This window comes from Delphinapterus leucas, chromosome 9 (assembly GCF_059928025.1).
Source record: "Delphinapterus leucas isolate spDelLeu-1000000601 "Yukka" chromosome 9, BTC_Dleu_Yukka2, whole genome shotgun sequence".
In the NCBI taxonomy this organism is placed as follows: Eukaryota; Metazoa; Chordata; class Mammalia; order Artiodactyla; family Monodontidae; genus Delphinapterus; species Delphinapterus leucas.
Window position 1 is genome coordinate 60,993,354 of NC_143137.1, and position 18,308 is coordinate 61,011,661.

General features: G+C 39.8%; 1 protein-coding gene across 1 annotated transcript in view; it reads right to left on the reverse strand.

Annotated features, from left to right (window-relative positions):
* COL28A1 (collagen type XXVIII alpha 1 chain) overlaps positions 1–18,308 on the reverse strand; it is a 162,091-nt gene that overhangs the window by 116,769 nt on the left and 27,014 nt on the right. Inside the window, 4 exon segments of the mRNA XM_089917047.1 lie at position 463; positions 952–1,011; positions 16,234–16,287; positions 17,578–17,622. Of these exon segments, the coding sequence (XP_089773173.1) occupies position 463; positions 952–1,011; positions 16,234–16,287; positions 17,578–17,622 (160 nt within the window).

The window sequence follows — 18,308 nt, forward strand, 5'->3', positions numbered from 1 at the left end:
TAAGTGAACAAATTACCCCCAAACGTTCCTCATTCCTTCTTGTCTAAATGCAGTTTCAGCTTTCAGAAACGATTACGTAGCAATTGACAGGTCAGACCGTGTACGACTCTTTTTGGTTACTGAAATGACCAAGTTAACAATGCCCGTGCTGTTCTCTGCCCCCTCGCCGCCATCCGGGGATGCGTCCCCCGCCACCCTGCCCTGTTCCATTTCACCTCGCCTTTCTGTTCTGTTTCGCATTTCTTCTCCTTCAGAACCCTTCTCCAGTAACTCTGCCAGTCTAAACTCCACCTTCCCAGGAATCTCAATGTGATTATTGTCTAAATGCATTCCATGGTGACACCTTATTACATTCGAAGTGCATTGTTTTGTATTGCTCTCTGGTTTAGCCCCGCGTCGAAGTCTTATTGTCCCAATGACATAGAAAAGCCATTTAAAACAAGCACTTCTGCTCTAGTACACCCTGCACGATGTAGAGCACCCAAGGTTGTTGGGTGTTCTAGTCCTTTCTAGTTCCCTACACACCTCTCCGTCAACATTTACTTATTCAATGTCATGGTTCTTCTGGTTTCTGCCCCTCTGTGCTTATTTGATGTGGGCAGGTGATAGTTGACACGTTAAGGTGTTTCACTTCCCAGTAACATTTTTGCGTGCCAACATTTAAAATCCATGAAAACTCAACAGAACTAGATGTATGTTGGCAAGAGGGTGGGTATTTGGAGACAAGCAAAATTTTCATTCCAACCAAATCAAAAAATACATACAGTATTCTTGTGGTAACTGCCCCTGACCAGGGCATTGCAGTGTCCAAGCATCCAGCCTGTAATTAACTCATACAGACAGCTTCCTTGTATCCATGAGGGTAACACTGAGCAGAGTTCAAATCACAGCTCCCCCAGCCCTACAATAAATTCAGTAGTCATCAATGGCCCGAGAGACCAGTATCTTTACCTTAATACCTGGCTGTCCAATACCAGGGGCTCCTGGAGGACCAGGGGGACCAGGTTCACCCTAGAGGAAGAAAGAGTGATATGTTAGGTCAACTCCATAGTATTTGTTGAGCAGCTCTTAGACATATAGTGATGTGATAGGGGCTTTGAGGGCATCAACAAAACCTAGCACACAGTCTCCACCCTCAAGTGTTTACCATCCAGTAGGACAGACAGCACAGACCCAGGGTGGACTTAGCCATGACCCAGTATCTAGGGTTCATGAAAATGTCTCCTTTTTAAAATCAGAATAAAAAATAAACATAATAATAGTGTATATAATAATGAATACAGTCTGGATTACATTTTTCTTTATACCAACTCAGTTGTAAAATATAATTTTAAACATTTTTATGGTGGAAAGTACCTAGAAAGGCAAAAGTTTTTAGGATCCATGAAAGTCATAACGTGGCCCTCACTCATTTGTTCAATACATCTTTATTAAGTGCTTCTGGCAGACACAGTTGTTTTCTACCCAGTGATCATCCTCTCCCTTCTTTCTTCTCTGCTGTTAGAACTCTGACCTGTTCAGGTCAGTGGGCAACTATTCTTCGCCCTCAGATATGTAGGATGAATGATAATCCGTCTAAAACAAGGGTAGAATCTTTCCCTTTGCCACTGATTAATCTAGGTTAGTCCTTCGACTCAGTTTTGATAAATGAGATGTGGGGACCTTACTGGATGCAAAGAGAAACTTTTGCCTCTGCTTCTTTGTTCCTACTTGGAGATGTGACAGCTATCTTGTAACCATGAGGCAACAGTCTCTCAGATGAATGCCAACAGTTGAAGAGGATGATGCAGAAAAAACTTAAAAGAGCCTGGCTCCCAGACAGCCTCACTGAGCTCCTGATCCAGTCCTAGACTACCTACCTTCAAACATTCTGTTTACTCAACAAGAAGCGTTCTTATGATTTAAGCCACTATTAGTCGAGATGTTTGTTACTAGAAACCAGAAGCATTTTCAGTTAATATAGTCTATGATGTGGCAGGCCCATCATAGAATTCAGGCATTATAGAACTGAGACCATGGCACTCAAACTCCTGCATTTCACAGGTGAGGAACCTGAGTCCCAGAGGGGTTACCTGGCCTGCACAAACTCACACCTCAGTATCACCCACAGGGATATGGGTCTTTAGGTCTCTCAAGCTTCTGGGCCTTTGGCATGTTGATAGAGGAAAGGAGAGTGGCTATTGATTACCATTTCCTTTTTTATAATGCTAATTTTTTCTGTTTATCAAAATAATGTATCTTCACTGTAGAAAATTTGCCATATATTGAAAAGCATACAAAGAAAATTTTACATTATCTATCTATAACAACTGTTAATTTTCGGTGTGTTTCCTTCGGTTTTTTTATTGTTATTTTTTTAGAATTCTATTGAAGTATAGTTGATTGACAATGTTGTGTTAATTTCTGCTGTACCTCAAAGTGACTCAGTTACACATATATATATTCTTTTTCATTATGGTTTATCACAGGATAGTATATAGTGAATATAGTTCCATGTGCTATACAGTAGGACTTTCTTGTTTATCCATTCTGTATATAATAGTTTGCATCCGCTAACTCCAAACTCCCAATCCATCCCTCTGCCACCCCCCTCCCCCTTGGCAACCACAAGTCTGTTCTGTATGTCTTTGAGTCTGTATCTGTTTCATAGATATGTTCATTTGTGTCATGTTTTAGATTCCACATATAAGTGATATCATATGGTATTTTTCTTTCTCTTTACATACCTGCATGTACCTCTAATTTATGTTAAGAAAAATTTCAAAGTATGCTTGTGTTGGAGTTAATGAATACTTGCTATTTAAAATTTCACTAAATTTACAGACTTTTCTCTTCTCTTCATCCTTTTATAAGCCAACAGACAGGAAGTGGAGGCAAACCTTCTCCCAGGTTGAGGGGAACAAAGGAATTTTTACTAAGCTAAAGCCTCAATTCTCCCCAGAGGCTTGTGATTTTGGAGGGGACTCTTAGTAACTAGAGCAATGTTCTATTGATATGGTAGAGGCATTACTTGAAAGAAGTCTGTTGACTTTAGCCAAATGCAAAGGGGAACAGAAGAGAAAGGAGAAGGGTCATAGTTAAATCACCTCCCTAAAAGATATGTCGAGGCTCAAGATGAATCAAACAAAGAAAACCTGTCTCAAAATCAGTTGATTGTAAGAGTTCATGATGCTTTGGCATTTCAGTGGATTGAATTGAACAGTACCTTCTGTTTATCCTTTTGAGTACAAGTCAATCTGGCAGATAAATCAACCTGAATTTTTCCCTTTAAAATTCAAGGTTCTAGTTATCTTTTAATATAGGTTAACTTTTCTGGAGCTGCCAAGTAATTGCCATTCTTATCTTTTACATGTTCTTGGCCATGGGATTTGTCTCTGTATAATATCAGACAAATATTCTCTCTTTGGGGAGAATATAAAATTTCTCCCCAAATTTGAAGTTGTTTTCTTAATCTCAAGTTTAAGTGCTAGAGAATATTCAGTTTCCTAAAGATTCCAAATTTTAACTTCAAAGAATCTTTCCTTATAACTTCTTGTGCTCTCCATTCAAGCTGGAATCTCCTTGTCCATTACACAGCATAAGGGTGAATGTTTCCATCACTTAGCAAAGGAACACCAAGTACTTGCTATGTGGATGGTAATAAATACAGAGAAGTTTAAAACAAAGGCCCTAAACTCAAAGGGCTAGTTTGAGAGGTAAAACACACCATTAAAATAATGATAATGATAATAATAATAATAATAATGGTATAAGGCTCTAAGTTCCCTATCCTCTTCATTCCCTGCCCTTTGGTATGTAGTTTGGTTCTGTAATGGATCAGAAGGCTTTTATATATCTTATGTATTTGGAGGAGAATTTGAGTGTTTTATAGTGGAAGCTCTGCCCTACTGTGTACTTGTCCCTATGTTTGATCTAAAACAAACAAGAGCACAGGTTGGTGAGAAAGTTTCCCAACTCTGGACAAGGCACTGGTTCTGCTGTTAACTTGCCAAGAGGATAAAGAACTATATTACCCTTGAGCGCATGAGCTCCCTTTAGCCTTGGTCCCCTACCAACAGCAACTGAGAGACTTCCTAATATTGCTTTTTCAGGGGAATTACAGGGATCTGAGGTTATAGAGGGGCCACTTTCCCTTACCTGAACACAGCCCCATAGCAACATATCTTCACACTTTACCTGCTTAAATTTATTTCCCAGGAGGCTTGCATTTCAACCTAGGACCTGCAGAACAGTATTGGTCCACAATTAATGTCTATCCCTGTCACACTTCCCCTTTCCCTTTCCTACAGAGATTCCTGACATGGTAAAGAAAGTGGTTCTGATTATAAAATACCATAGCTGGATAAGACAGAACAGGAAGAAAAGAGTCAGCACTCTATTCCAAATGATTTTCCTGGAATTCACCAAGGGAACATAGCCTTGAAAGACGCCAGGCTTGATTCCTTTTTTGCTATTATTCCTGCCCTAATCCTCACCAACAAACACACCCACAGATTGAATACCCTCAGTACTACTTATTATTTCTCTACTCCACTTTCTTTAAACATCAGGGGGATATACAAAGAGGACTGGGTTAAAGTCGATAGCCCCAGAGAAGTCTGTGTCTCATGACCTTTGGATGAGTGTGAATGAAAGTGAACATGAGTTGTAAGCATGTGAGGGGCATCGAGGAGTTAGGTAAACCACTTTGATCCTTCTCAGAAATTAAGGATGCCTATGCTATGGACCTCAAGATGGGAGAAAGCCAATGTTTAATAAAACCTACTGCTTTCAAGCACTGCCCTGACACTTCATATAGATTATCGCATTTAATCTTCTAACAGCCTTAGGAAATTGGTGTTTTTTCCTATTTTATGATATAGGAATATAATCTCCATTTTAAAATTCATTTTTCAGTATGCATGGTATCACAGGAAAAAAAACCATGGCTTTTTCATTCAGTCAGTGTAGTTGAATTCTGGTTCTATAATTTACTAAGTTTGAGCTTTTGCAAGATCCCCACATGCAAAATGAGGATCATTTTATCTACCTTGCAGCATTGTTGAGAGGATATTAAATATTGGCTTAAAACATCTAAGTCATAACCAGTCACATGGTAGCTGTATAATATGTGTAGAGCAATTGTTATTCACCAGACTTTCATTGAGCACCAACCTGGTACCCAGTACCCCCAACATAATTATAGACATAAATCAGGTTGCACCTGCACTTTGCAGACACTTAGAATCTGGCTGGAGAGGCAAACGAATATAAAACAAAATATAAGCATGTGAATTAGCTATAAAAAAGGTATTAAGAGAGCATGTAAGACTCTGAGGCAGAAATGTTTAATTCTACCTTAAGGAATTGGGAAAGTTTTATATAGTAGTGGAGGTATTTGCTCTGAACAAAAATGTATGAATCATATTTAATCTAGCAGGAAAGAGGGGGATGAAAGTTCTGGAAAAGGAGAGAGTATGAGGCATAAAATGATGTGAAATGTTCTGGGGACAGTAAGCAGTTCTGTGGGGCAAGCGGACAGGACTGAGGTGACAACAGCATCACTGTCTGGAGCTGCACTGTCCACTGGAAATATACAGTGAGCCACATTTGTCATTTAAAATTTTCTAGTAGCCACACTAAGGAAGTAATAACAGATTTTACTTAACCCAGTGTACCCCAAATATTATCATTGCAACATATAAGCAATATAAAACTCTTATTAATGATTTTATTTTTCACTATTTTTCATGTTATGCCTTTGAAATCCTACGTGTATTTAACACTTATAGCACATTTCAACTCCGACTAGCCACTTTCAGGTGCTCAATAGCCACGTCTGGCTACTCTGTTGGACAGTGCAGCTTTAGAGTGATTAAAGAGGCTGGAGGCTCGGGTCAGAACCATGGAGAGTACCAACATTTAAGTTGGGTGGGAGTGAAAGAACACAGAGGTGTCTTGTGGGGATTTGGGGAAGACAGTGGCCCAGAAAAAAGAAGGGGGGGCAGGGAGAGCTGACAAAGGCAGTATAAAAGAAGTCAGGAAAAAGGGAATTTCAAAAGTAACTCATCCTTTCCAAAGACAGAGTCATACTCTTTCACTCACAGACCTGATCATCTTCCAGCATTCTCTATTTCAGGGAAGGGCATCAAGATCCCTCCACATGTCAAGCCAGAACTTAGGAGTCATTCTTAACGTATCTCACTCCCTTATCCATCATATGCAATGCGTCACCAACACCTAACAATATGCTCATAAATCTCAAATCCATCCACCTCCATGTCCTCTACCATGCCTCTACAGTCTACCCCAAATTAATATCATCTCTTGCTCAGACTACAGCAAAGTCCATAATACTCTACATGCATCCATTCTAGCACATTCTAATTTATTCCCCCACCCGTCCACTGCTGCCAGAGCAATCTTCTAATTTTAATCTGAGTAAAACCCTTCAAGTCCTTTCCCTTTGCTCTTAGGGTAAAGACAGAGCTCCTTCCAAGGCTTGTGAGCCCCTGCATGGTGTGGTCCTGTGGCCTTTTCAAAACTATTTGTTATTAGTTGCCTCTTCTCTAGCCACCCTAGCACCATTGCCCTTTGTTCAGTTCCTTGTACTTGCCATGTTCCCTCCTGCCACAGGGTCTTTGCATGTGCTGTTGTCTCTATCTGGGATGTGGTTACCTCTCTCTTTTCCTAGTTAATCCTTATTCATCCCTCAGATCTTATTTTAAACAGCATGGCTTCAGGGAAGGCCTCTCTGGTCAGGTAAAATCCCTATTCTAGAGGCACTGATAACATCATTTTCCTCTTTTTCTGAGCATTCATTACAGTTGCAACTTTGCATTTCTGCATGTGTTAATATGTCTCCCCATAGACTGTGGGAGGATGTCATGTGATTTTGCTCAGCTCTCCATTCTCAATGTTTAGCTAATTGACATTATCTACTCAACCATCCAGGCCTCAAACATTTACTGAACAGTGACTAAGGAGCAGATATTGTGCCAGCTGCTAGAGGTGAACAAAACAGGAAACCTGGTCTAGGCAGGGGGAACTGGGGGTTTGGAATTGCTCCTCTGGCGTTCCCACTGCTTTACTTACGTTTTTAACTAAGAGCGACTGTGCATACATTACATAGTGATATAAAGTACTTATCGCACAGTTTTTGCTACAAACTTATCCAGATACAATTAATCTTTTTTTTTTTCCAGTTGAAGGCCAATAGATGGCCTAAGGTTACACTGTATGGAAAGTTCAGCTAGAGAAACCCAACACTTCTTATTCCTGGCTCTAACCAAAGTCAACATCTTTCCTTTCCCTAAAATAATAAATAATGAATGGTTGTCCAAGACTCTGAATTTTTTGAGGACAGAACTTTACCTTTTCTTGAATAATACAATTATAAATAATTTAGTCATACCTTGGGCTCTTAACATTAGATAGATGTTTTAGCAACTTCTTTTTATCGTTTCCTAGATATGTATAGCACCAACTGTAATACTTTAAGTCTTGTGACAAATATTCTCATACTTTTCCAGTGGAAGAAAATGATGAATGAGCATTTTGTAGGTGTAAAATGGCTCAAGTATGGACAAAATACATTCTTAGCTGAAACTCAATGAAGTGATTACTATATACGAAGGCTTGGGAGAAAAGTCAAGAGAAGCCCTTTTTTTTTTGGAAAGAAGAAAAAGCAGGGGGGGTGGGGAGGCATGAAACTAACATTTATCAAATTCTTGTTAAATCAAGCTCTATTTTTAGTTCCTAATTTCTCTTATTTCAGAGAAGTGTTACGTAATAAGAGGCATATTTTTAGAAAACATATCAGGCTAGCTTTGTTTTACATTAATGAAAAGAGGGTTGTCAAAATACTTAACTGCTTAATTATTGCTGATACATATGGCACTTACTATGTAACAGGTGTTATTCTAAGTGCTTTTCATGTATTAACTCATGTAATCCTCAGAACAACTCTATTTTTAACCCATTACATTAATGAGAAAACAGAGGTATGGGGAGGAAAAGTGAGTTTCCCAAATCACAGAACTAATACAATATAGGGCTGGGTTTGAACCCCAGCAGTATGGCTTTAGAGCCAGTGCTCTAACCACCATGCAAAACTGCCTCTTGGGACTTTTCCGTTCTTAAAGTATTTCAAAAATAATTTGATTGCAGACTAAATTTATATCTTTGTTACAGCATGAAAAACACAAAAATCAGATAGTTACAATCTACCCATAGTTGAAGAACCATCATATGAAGACAAAGAATCTCTAAAATAAAAATAAGCCACATGAAAGTATTTACTATTACAAGCCAACTTATATGCCGTTTCAGGCACATAAAGTCTACCTGGATCAGTGTTGTCACTGAATTAGTGGTAAAGTTAACATAAATAATAATTGGCAATACTGTAATCACACAATGTAACTCTACATATAAAGCAGTTATTAAGCAACTGCACTGTTGGAACCATCATTATTTAAAATCTCCAACTGCAATCTTTTTTAATAACATCTACTTGGGTAAGAGAAAAGATCACTGTTCACATATTCTACCTACTTATGCTTTTTAAAGAAGAAAAACTCCATAATAACAAAGAATTGCTGGAGAATGTGATGAAAATTGTACCAGATTTTAGTAACTCAACTCCTTTTCTTGATTGCTATTAGGTTAAAGCGAATGAAATTGACAATATACAGCTAGGTTTGACTTACAAAAAGGATGATTCATATGTTTCAGTCTAATAGGAAAGTCATATTTCATTATATATAATAAAACCTAAGGAGGGCTTCCCTGGTGGCGCAGTGGTTGGGAGTCTGCCTGCCGATGCTGGAGACGCGGGTTCGTGCCCCGGTCCGTGAAGATCCCACATGCCGCGGAGCGGCTGCGCCCGTGAGCCATGGCTGCTGAGCCTGCGCGTCCGGAGCCTGTGCTTCGCAACGGGAGAGGCCACAACAGTGAGAGGCCCGCGTACCGCAAAAAAAAAAAAAAAAAAAAAAATCCTAACGAATTGTGTGTCATTTTCCTTAAAAGGAAAGACTGTTCCACGGCCCATCAGGAGAGCTTTTAAGAATCTAGGCTCTGGTGGACACTCTTAGGACTCCTCTAGCACAAAATGAGTGGCTGGAAACTCTTCAGGGTGAACCCTCTCCATAAATCCAAGAGGGGCACCAATTTACGAGAGAAGAGAGATTCCTAACAGCGTGATATGTTTCCTAAAAACCTACTCTTGGAGACTGGGGGCAGAGGAAAGTGAGGAGAGTTATTCTTGAAAGAGTACAAAGTTTACGTTAGAATGATGGAAAAGTTGTGAGCACAGATAGTGATGACGGATACACAATATTGTGAGTGTGTTTAATACCACTGAATTGTATGCTTAAAATGATAAATATTATGTATATTTTACCACAATTTTTAAAAAAACCTTCCTCTTAGAATAAACTTAATTTTCCCTGCTGCACTGTTGCTGCTGCACTGCTGCAACTTACTTGAATTAATTAAGAGCACTGATATAAGTATTAAAGAAAAGAATTCTGACAACGCTCTGAAGACATGCGGTAACTCATTGTGTTCCACATTAGTGCCCCACTTGACTGAGCCTGTGGGTTAGACTCAGCACCTTTGTGGGAAATGTTGGCAGCATTTTGGGTGCCTTGATCCATCGGAGTTTTCGTCTTGGCAGGCTCTGCACACGCATGCGCACATACACACGCACGCAGGGTGTACCCCATCTGCTGAGGACCATATGTGTCAGAGATTTGGGGAGGAAAATCATCTGTCTTGAAGCCAATGGCTGACATGCCACATGTTCTGGCAGCCACGTCAAGTTGTCACTATTAGTTGTCTCACGTCAAATGAGTTAATAAGCTCATTTAGTATCCTGGTGGGCAGATAGGCATGTAGGTCAAAGCCCTTTCCACAATAAGAATCTCTGGATTACTAATGATTCTTTCCCTTTAATTAGGCCCAGGACAGAAATAGCATTTAGAATTTGACATCCCCGAAGAAAAACAGCCACATAGTTTGGCAGCTTGGCTCTGATTCTGCATTAGACAGATATTTGTAATTAAAATTGTAAAGGGATTCTTCTCTTCGCACTACTATACACTGAGCAGTCACAACCTTGTTCAAAGGTGTTAGCCTGCCAGGAGAACCAGAAGGCCCATTATTGGGTTTGGACAACTGGAAAATCTGGCGTGTTTGAATACCCTGGACTTAAAAGTACTTTTCATGAAGCCAAAAATATAGTCATTCTGTATTGAGAGCTGTGAACTTAAAAAAAGTTTTCTGTTTGATTATTCTGTACTAGGGATTGTTGATGTCTACATGTTTCACCTGATTTCCTTCCCATCAAGTTATAAGGAATTATATCCTATTAGAAATCATGATTTTTTTTTAGTGGTTGAGAGCAACATCATGATGTTAGGGGATTTTTAGGCTTTTGAGTTGTGTGAGAGCTGAAATAAAACTACACAACATTCTAGTTTGAGGAGAAAGTTTCAGCTTCTTCGTAGTTGTTCATATTTGTGGTGTTTGAACTCTTTCCAAACCGCAGTTGAAATATTTATGTTCAGTAGGTTGACCTACTAAAGCTGCTAAACTACCTTTAAGTCAAATCAAGCATCGATATTCAAATAATGGCAAAACTAAAGAATTAATTTTTAAAACTACTAAATCTTCATTAATGATATATCTGTTCTAGTGAAAATAGTGACATTATAGAAAACATAAGACTCTAACTTGTATATCTGAAACTGTAAAAAAAAAAAAAAAAATTAAGTTCCAAGCCTCCATGCCTCTCTTAGAAGAAAGCGGAATTACAAATAACTCATTAGGTTATTAAATGCACAAGAAGCTTCTGATGGATTACATCTACACTCTCCTGTTTCTATTTATTATCCAGATATCTTGGAAGAATGGTCAGAATTCCTGGCTATTGCACCCTTCTCTCTGATTCCTTCCACAATCCATTGTCACCTCCCCAATCTCTCAGAGGTTTCCAAAACCTGCAAAATTGACAATCTAAGTGACTGCATAGGTCCTGCCTATTTGACCTGTCTACAGTATGATACTGTTGACAGCTCATTCCATTTAAGACTATTTCCTCATTCATTCAACAAATAGTTATTTGTTGCTTATCTTAAACATGTGTGAGTGTAGATATAATTTTTTTTCTCTCTTAGATATGATAGCAGTACTCCTGACCCATTGTCCCTAGATTCTCTGCTTTGGATTTTTCAAAAACAGTGATGGACGTGTACATATCTATCTAATTCTCCTGCCAATGGTTCATATTTGAAAGAAGACTGGCAATGTTCAAAGGTATAATGCACGGAAACTAAAAGGAAACTTGATTAGTACTCTTTCAGTTACCAAAATACATACGCATTCCTAATAGCTATGTCAAAGGTTGACAGACATCCCTGTTTTAAAAACTAACCTCTTTTCATAGAGCATTTTGAAGAAAACAGGATGATGTGTAGGGATGTTTACTAGGTTGACAATTTTAATTTCAGGATCTGTACATTTAGCTCTCATTTACTTAATTTCTTTATAAGAACACCAACTACTAAAAAAAATTATCTACCATGCTTGGGAACCTCAAAAAATGGGATGGAAGTATGACAGAGCTAGGTAAGGAGGAGTAGGGTGTCCAAGGATCATGTGCAGTGCAGAGCTTTCGAGTGGACTAAGTGCTTCATTTGCCCTCATTTACTTCCTTTAAAATGTAAGTTTCACTTATTCACTAATACTAGGTCTGTTGTTTATTTTGGATGTGGGCTGGATGTTTGATTCACTGGAGATTATTTACCCTGACCATATCCATTTATTAAACTGGACCAGACTGGTGCTATTTCCCTATGAGTTTTCTTAACATCTCAGAAGCTAAACTGAACATAAAGTAAGAGGACTTTGAGTTTCTTATACTTGAGTGTAGCACAAGAAGAAAACACTTAGGGGGGAAAAGCCCTGCAGAAAATGTATGAGCGTCCTAGAGTAGAACAATGAAAGAAGTTAGAAGAAGGGAGGCAATACGTCTATTAAGGTAAATTACTATATAACATAAATATCACAGTATTTTTAAATTGTTTGAGGATTAACACGTGCTGCTTTGCCTTGGAGAAATACGTCAGGGATAATTCCTAATGCCCTTTTGGCCCTAGCACCGAAGCTCTCATGCTAGGATGCTTCAACGTGTCACAAGCTATTTCCTGCTCAGGCCACAGTGAGCAGTCCCTCCTCCCAGAGCACAAAGTGGGTCTTGGAAAGAGTAGATTTGGATGAGATTTGAGAAGAAAACACCCTTCAGAAATAACCTCAGAAGGACATCAAGAAATGGCAAAGGGCTTCCCTGGTGGCGCAGTGGTTGAGAGTCCGCCTGCCGATGCAGGGGACACGGGTTCGTGCCCTGGTCCGGGAAGATCCCACATGCCGCGGAGAGGCTGGGCCTGTGAGCCATGGCCGCTGAGCCTGCGCGTCCGGAGCCTGTGCTCCGCAACGGGAGAGGCCACAACAGTGAGAGGCCTGTGTACCGCAAAAAAAAAGAAATGGCAAAAATTACCTAATGTGGGCCTGGCACATCCAGCATTCTACTGTGTTTATTTGTTCAAAACTAATTTTGGTTACTTGTTCTCTGTGATTTGAGAGGCCTGCCATTCTTGAGCCATTCTTTCTCGTTATTGGAGGGCCAATTTTATGGCCAGATGGGATTGCCACCTGAACCACCACACCAGCCCTTGGAAGGTGGCGTAGGGTTCTTAGGCCCTCAGTTTTTACTGAGAAGGGGCACCGTGCTCTCTTGTTAAGGACATTGCCAGTTTGGTCCTAGGGATATGTCTTCTCAGATACTTGCGTGATGATAGTTCTAATTGATTTTAGAGACTGATGGGATGTTCTTCTTGTGAATACCACTCTTGACCCTCATGTATGGGAGAGGCTGAGGTGGCTTCCTTCTGAGAAACATCTATGTTTTGTTTCTAAAGCAACAAGGTCATTTAGGACAGAATACTACTTTACATACGGAAAATACTAATGACAGAAGTGGTTTGTGAAATAGGGCCAGAATCACATTTTTCCTTAATTTCTCACATGCTATTTTTTTTCCTTTTATTCTTTGGCCACCTTTTCTGCAAACCCTTTGATGAAGAAAACCCAAGCACCTAGAGCAACAGAATGGGATTGTCGCTCATGAGAGAGACTATTCATAAATTCAAATTCATAGACAGGCCCTATCTAGAAACTCCCATGGAATCTTTGCAAATGTTACAAGTCCAAATTTTCTATTTTAAGGTCTCGTAAGAGACAAAATATTTGAAAATGCACATTACTGGTTTCTTTTTCCCATGAGATTCCTTTCCTTCTTTTCCTGCATTTTCAGATGAACATTATAACCAAGTAGAAGTGCACTCTCAACAGACTTCTGTTTCCAGCCAGAGTACACTAGAGGGGGTAGAAAGATGCAATTTCCATACTGTCAAAAAGAAAGGCATTTATCTCAGGTTGACTATCTAGGAAATTCAGCAGTTTTCCTAAGGAGATAGATATAATATGGTGGTTAAGAGCAGACTGGCTGGGTTTGAATCCTGGCTCTGTCCCTTCCTAGCTGTGTAGACTTGAATCCATTGCTTAAATTCTCTTTGCCATAGTAGCCTAATCTATACCGTGAGAGTGAGAATAGATCATGCCTCAGAAGGTGGTGTTATCTTAAATGGGTATTTAGAACTGTATCTGTGCATAGTAAATATACACTAAATAAGTGCTATCTGTTATTTTAGAAGCTTCAAAATAATAATCCTCCCTGTGTCCATTGGAAAATACAGAATTACTGAATTTTAAAGGTTTTTTTTTTGGCACGAATTGCAATAGCAATATCGTAAAACCATTTTGTAATAAAATGGTAATGGATAAAAAGAAATGTCACTATAAAACATTGTTTCCAGATTGAGCAAAAAAATAGTTTATTAAGTTTTTAAGATTTAGAAGTACATTCTGGGATGTAAGATGAAGCCATTCCCTGAAACCTGACTTTTAAGACAATACAAGAATAAATGTATAAAACCTAAGACAATTAATGAATGTGACATGCGTCTCTGGTTGACAGATCCAAAGAGGGGTAGAAATTAGTAATAGTCTCCAAGTAACAGTCAAGAGACCATTAAATCTGTGACCTTAAGACAAAAATATAACTAGGAGAAAAGTGAGAAGCTTACTCCCATCTCACTCCCTACCAAGAACCCACAATGTTCTTTTTTTTTTTTGCGGTACGCGGGCCTCTCACTGTTGTGGCCTCTCCCGTTGCGAAGCACAGGCTCCGGACGCACAGGCTCAGCGGCCATGGCTCACGGGCCCAGCCGCTCCGCGGCATGTGGGATCTTCCCGGACCGGGGCACAAACCCGCGTCCCCCGCATCGGCAGGCGGACTCTCAACCACTATGCCACTAAGGAAGCCCCCCAATATTCTTTAGATACTGACATCTTTTTAACTGACAATGACTTTTTTGTGTTCACTTGGCAGTGAATTTTGTGATTTTAAACCTGTGATAATTTTACGTTAAATATCTTCACCAAAATTTTTGAAAAAAAGAATTTTTTAAAAGAGAGGCCCTTGGAAAGTTGAAGTCCTCAGATACCTTTGGAAGAGTGACTCCTTTTATGATGATGATGTGAAAGTCGAGCATGAAGTGTTATGTCAGAAAATTACAGCCTCCCCCAATATACTTGACTCATTATTTATTCTAAGAATTAATGCATTCCTAGAATTAAAAGCTGAATTCTGTGGAAATAAATCCACTTTAAAAGAAAAATCTGAGGAGTAATTGTATAAGACATGAAGAGAAGTGATCAAACGATGGCACGTTTTTATGAACTGCCATCACCCATCTCCCGAAGCTGCGTGCCCTGCTCCCAGCCCAGCCCCTCCACAGATGCCCTGATTTCCAGACTTCTCATTTTCCAAAATGAAAACTTTGGGCCAGTATGATTTCTAATATCCCTTGTGGCTCAAACAATCTATAATTCTATCACTGTTGCAAACTCCAAACCTGATCCCTGATTTTAAGCCTCTTTTTCACAAACTTGTGAAAATTATCAGCTTAGGTAACCAAAGGATCCTAGAAATAAGTGTGGACTGTCAAAATATTTTCTTTTCCTTGCTGCAGGATTTTACCTACAGCCAAAGCAATTTTGTAAAAACTTCTACTCAGTATTCAGAAGAGCCAGTTCTTTCCTATGATTAAGAGAATTAATCATAGGCAAGGACTGGAAAAGACAGTTTCCCCAGACAACCTTAAGCACACGCCCACTGAGAAGCTCATTCTATTTTAATTTGCCAATTAAAACTGCCCCAGGAAATCACACATTGTCATTATCTCATTAAAAATAGTATACGTGTCACTCCCTTACCTCTCTCTGGAAAAAAGAACAGTCAAGTAGCCCAACTGCTCCCCACAAGTTAAATTTAATAGCACCCTTAAAAGATTGGCTTTATCTAGGGTCCTCTGGGGACAGTACTGTCTGCTGTTATTACTGCCACAAATTCCACAGATCTCCAGTCACTAACTCAACACCATTTATTAGATATTTACTATATCTGTGGAATTTACTAAGCACTGAGAAGTGTTAAAAAGGCACTAAAACGCTTGTTTTCAGCAAATTAATGGCCACTCTCATTGGAAAATGGAGTCTTATAAACAGGTCTTTTAAAGATCCCTTCTATCTCAACTTTTGGTTCCATCTGGCTCTTATTCAACCCCTCCCTATACGTCTTGCCTGGTTACCTGTGGAATGACATTACAAGGCTGGTACTGATAGAGATTACACCCTCGCAATTTAAAAAAGTTTAATTTTTGTTGGTATGACAGTTATAAATCCCCTTCTCTTATAAACTATGTATTGAGTTGACATTACCTGTGGGAAATAGAGTGATTTGAATTGTGTTGCTTATTACTACTTTTCAGTTTCTAGTTTGTCATAAAATGACTAAAAGGGCGGGAGTAAGATGGAAACACTGCAAAAATAATGGCTTATATTTAATAATGCCCCTTTGAATAAAATAATAATAATAAATGAAAAGACTATGACACTAACTTCCTGCATGTACTTAAACATGATTCTGTGTATAACACCTGCAGGTTATTATGTATTTCCAAAGATTCGTCCTCAAAGAATCCATTGACTTCTGCCTAATAAAAACGTGTATTACCATAGCTCACTAGGGGAAAGGCACTCTGCCTGTCTACAATCAACGGGTATGATTACCTTATTGCCTTGAAACCCCTTCGGGCCTGGATCCCCTGGAGGTCCAGTAATGCCCTGCTCCAAGATGAAAACCAAGAATTAGTTCTGTGTACAGAAGGCCAATCAGGAATGAATCATTCATTAGGGTCCCTAGAGATCCTGGAGTTAGAAGTCAGACTATCTAAGTCAGAGTTAAGTTGGGGTTACACACGATTGAGAAATGGAATGAGATAAAATTCCTTGTGTCAAACACACAGCTTCTAAAATAGTACCTAGACTGAGAGCAAACATTTATTCATGAGGTGTTTGTTTTCTAAACCTGCGTTTCCAACATCATTCCTGTGCTGGACCCCTTTTTGGAAAGAATAAACAACAACTTTAAAAATATATATCTAAGGCATATATAACTGTAAGTTGGAGTTTCCAATGACCTGTGATAATCAGAGTTACTCCCCTGTCCTGATACAATTTCAGACCAGAACAAAGGCGTTGGTGGTCAACTAGATGCCATCTAGGAAATTTTGGGTAAAGGTATAATTTTCAGTAGACTTTTTGAAATGCTGAAATTGGTTCTTCACACATATACACACCCTCTTCCCATTACAGCTTTAGACAAGGCAAGTCCCCAGACTGGAAAAACGGATCCAATTATTTTCTGAAATCCCTGGGATAAGTCTAAAATAAATGCTTTAAAGAATCATTCCGTGTTATTGAGCAGTTACTGCTTATCATGATGGAACAATACAGATGCTGTAATTTAGATAAAATGCATAGCTCTTCCTACTGCATTAGAGCAGCAATGCCAACATTGTTACATCCTGCTTTTGACTGCTTTGACTTTTTTTTTTTTTTTTTTTTTGCGGTACGCGGGCCTCTCACTGCTGTGGCCTCTCCCGTTGCGGGGCACAGGCTCCGGACGCGCAGGCTCAGCGGCCATGGCTCACGGGCCCAGCCGCTCCGCGGCATGTGGGATCTTCCCGGACCGGGGCACGAACCCGTGTCCCCTGCATCGGCAGGCGGACTCTCAACCACTGCACCACCAGGGAAGCCCTAACTGCTTTGAGTTTATTCATCTTCCTAAACTCTAATTTTTTAACTTTTATCCCTTCAGCTACTCACTAAGTAGACTCACATGCCGGCACCTATCTTTGAAGGAGCCTGCGTTAGTTATTCAAAATATTAGAGCACCAGTCTCCAGACTTTGTCTCACATTGGAATCACCTGAGAATCTTTAAAAATACTGATGCCTGACTCCAATCGCCGGACATTCTGACTGAATTGGTAGAGGGTGCATGTGGGCACAGAGATTTCCAAAGCTCCCTAGGTATTCTAATACAGACTTAGATTTGGTTTTCGCCTCCTTACCTGAAGTCCTCCGGGTCCCTTTGGTCCATTTGGCACTGGGGATCCCTGTGGAATAAAATGAACGGTAAGTTGCTCTAAATATCCATTCAATTTGCAATGATTTTACGTGGAAGAGAAGGAACTGTGTTCCCAGTAATGGCCAGTCTTCCCAGGTTATCCAAACATCAAAGCCAACAAATTCACTGTTAACAAAACGATCCTAATTAACAAGCCAACTTGTTAGTAAACTTTTCTCTAGTAAACAAACTCCATGAAAACATGATTTTAGGTTAACTCCTTTGCCTGTATATTGACATTTTTATCAGAATTTTAAAAATTTATTTCTTAAGGATCCTTAGAAAGCAATAAATTTGGTGGAATATTTTTTCCTTCCAGCAAGGCAATGTAAGTTAAATTAACAATTTAGTGGGCTTCCCTGTGGCGCAGTGGTTAAGAATCCGCCTGCCAGTGCAGGGGACACGGGTTCGAGCCCTGGTCCGGGAAGATCCCACGTGCCGCGGAGCAGCTAAGCCCATGCGCCACGACTACTGAGCCTACGCTCTAGAGCCCCCAAGACACAACTACTTAACCCGCGTGCCACAACTACTGAAGCCTGTGCGCCTAGAGCCCGGGCCCTGCAACAAGAGAAACCACCGCAATGAGAAGCCCGCACACCACTACAAAGAGTAGCTCCCGCTCGACGCAACTAGAGAAAGCCTGTGAGCAGTATCAAACACCCAGTGCAGCCAAAA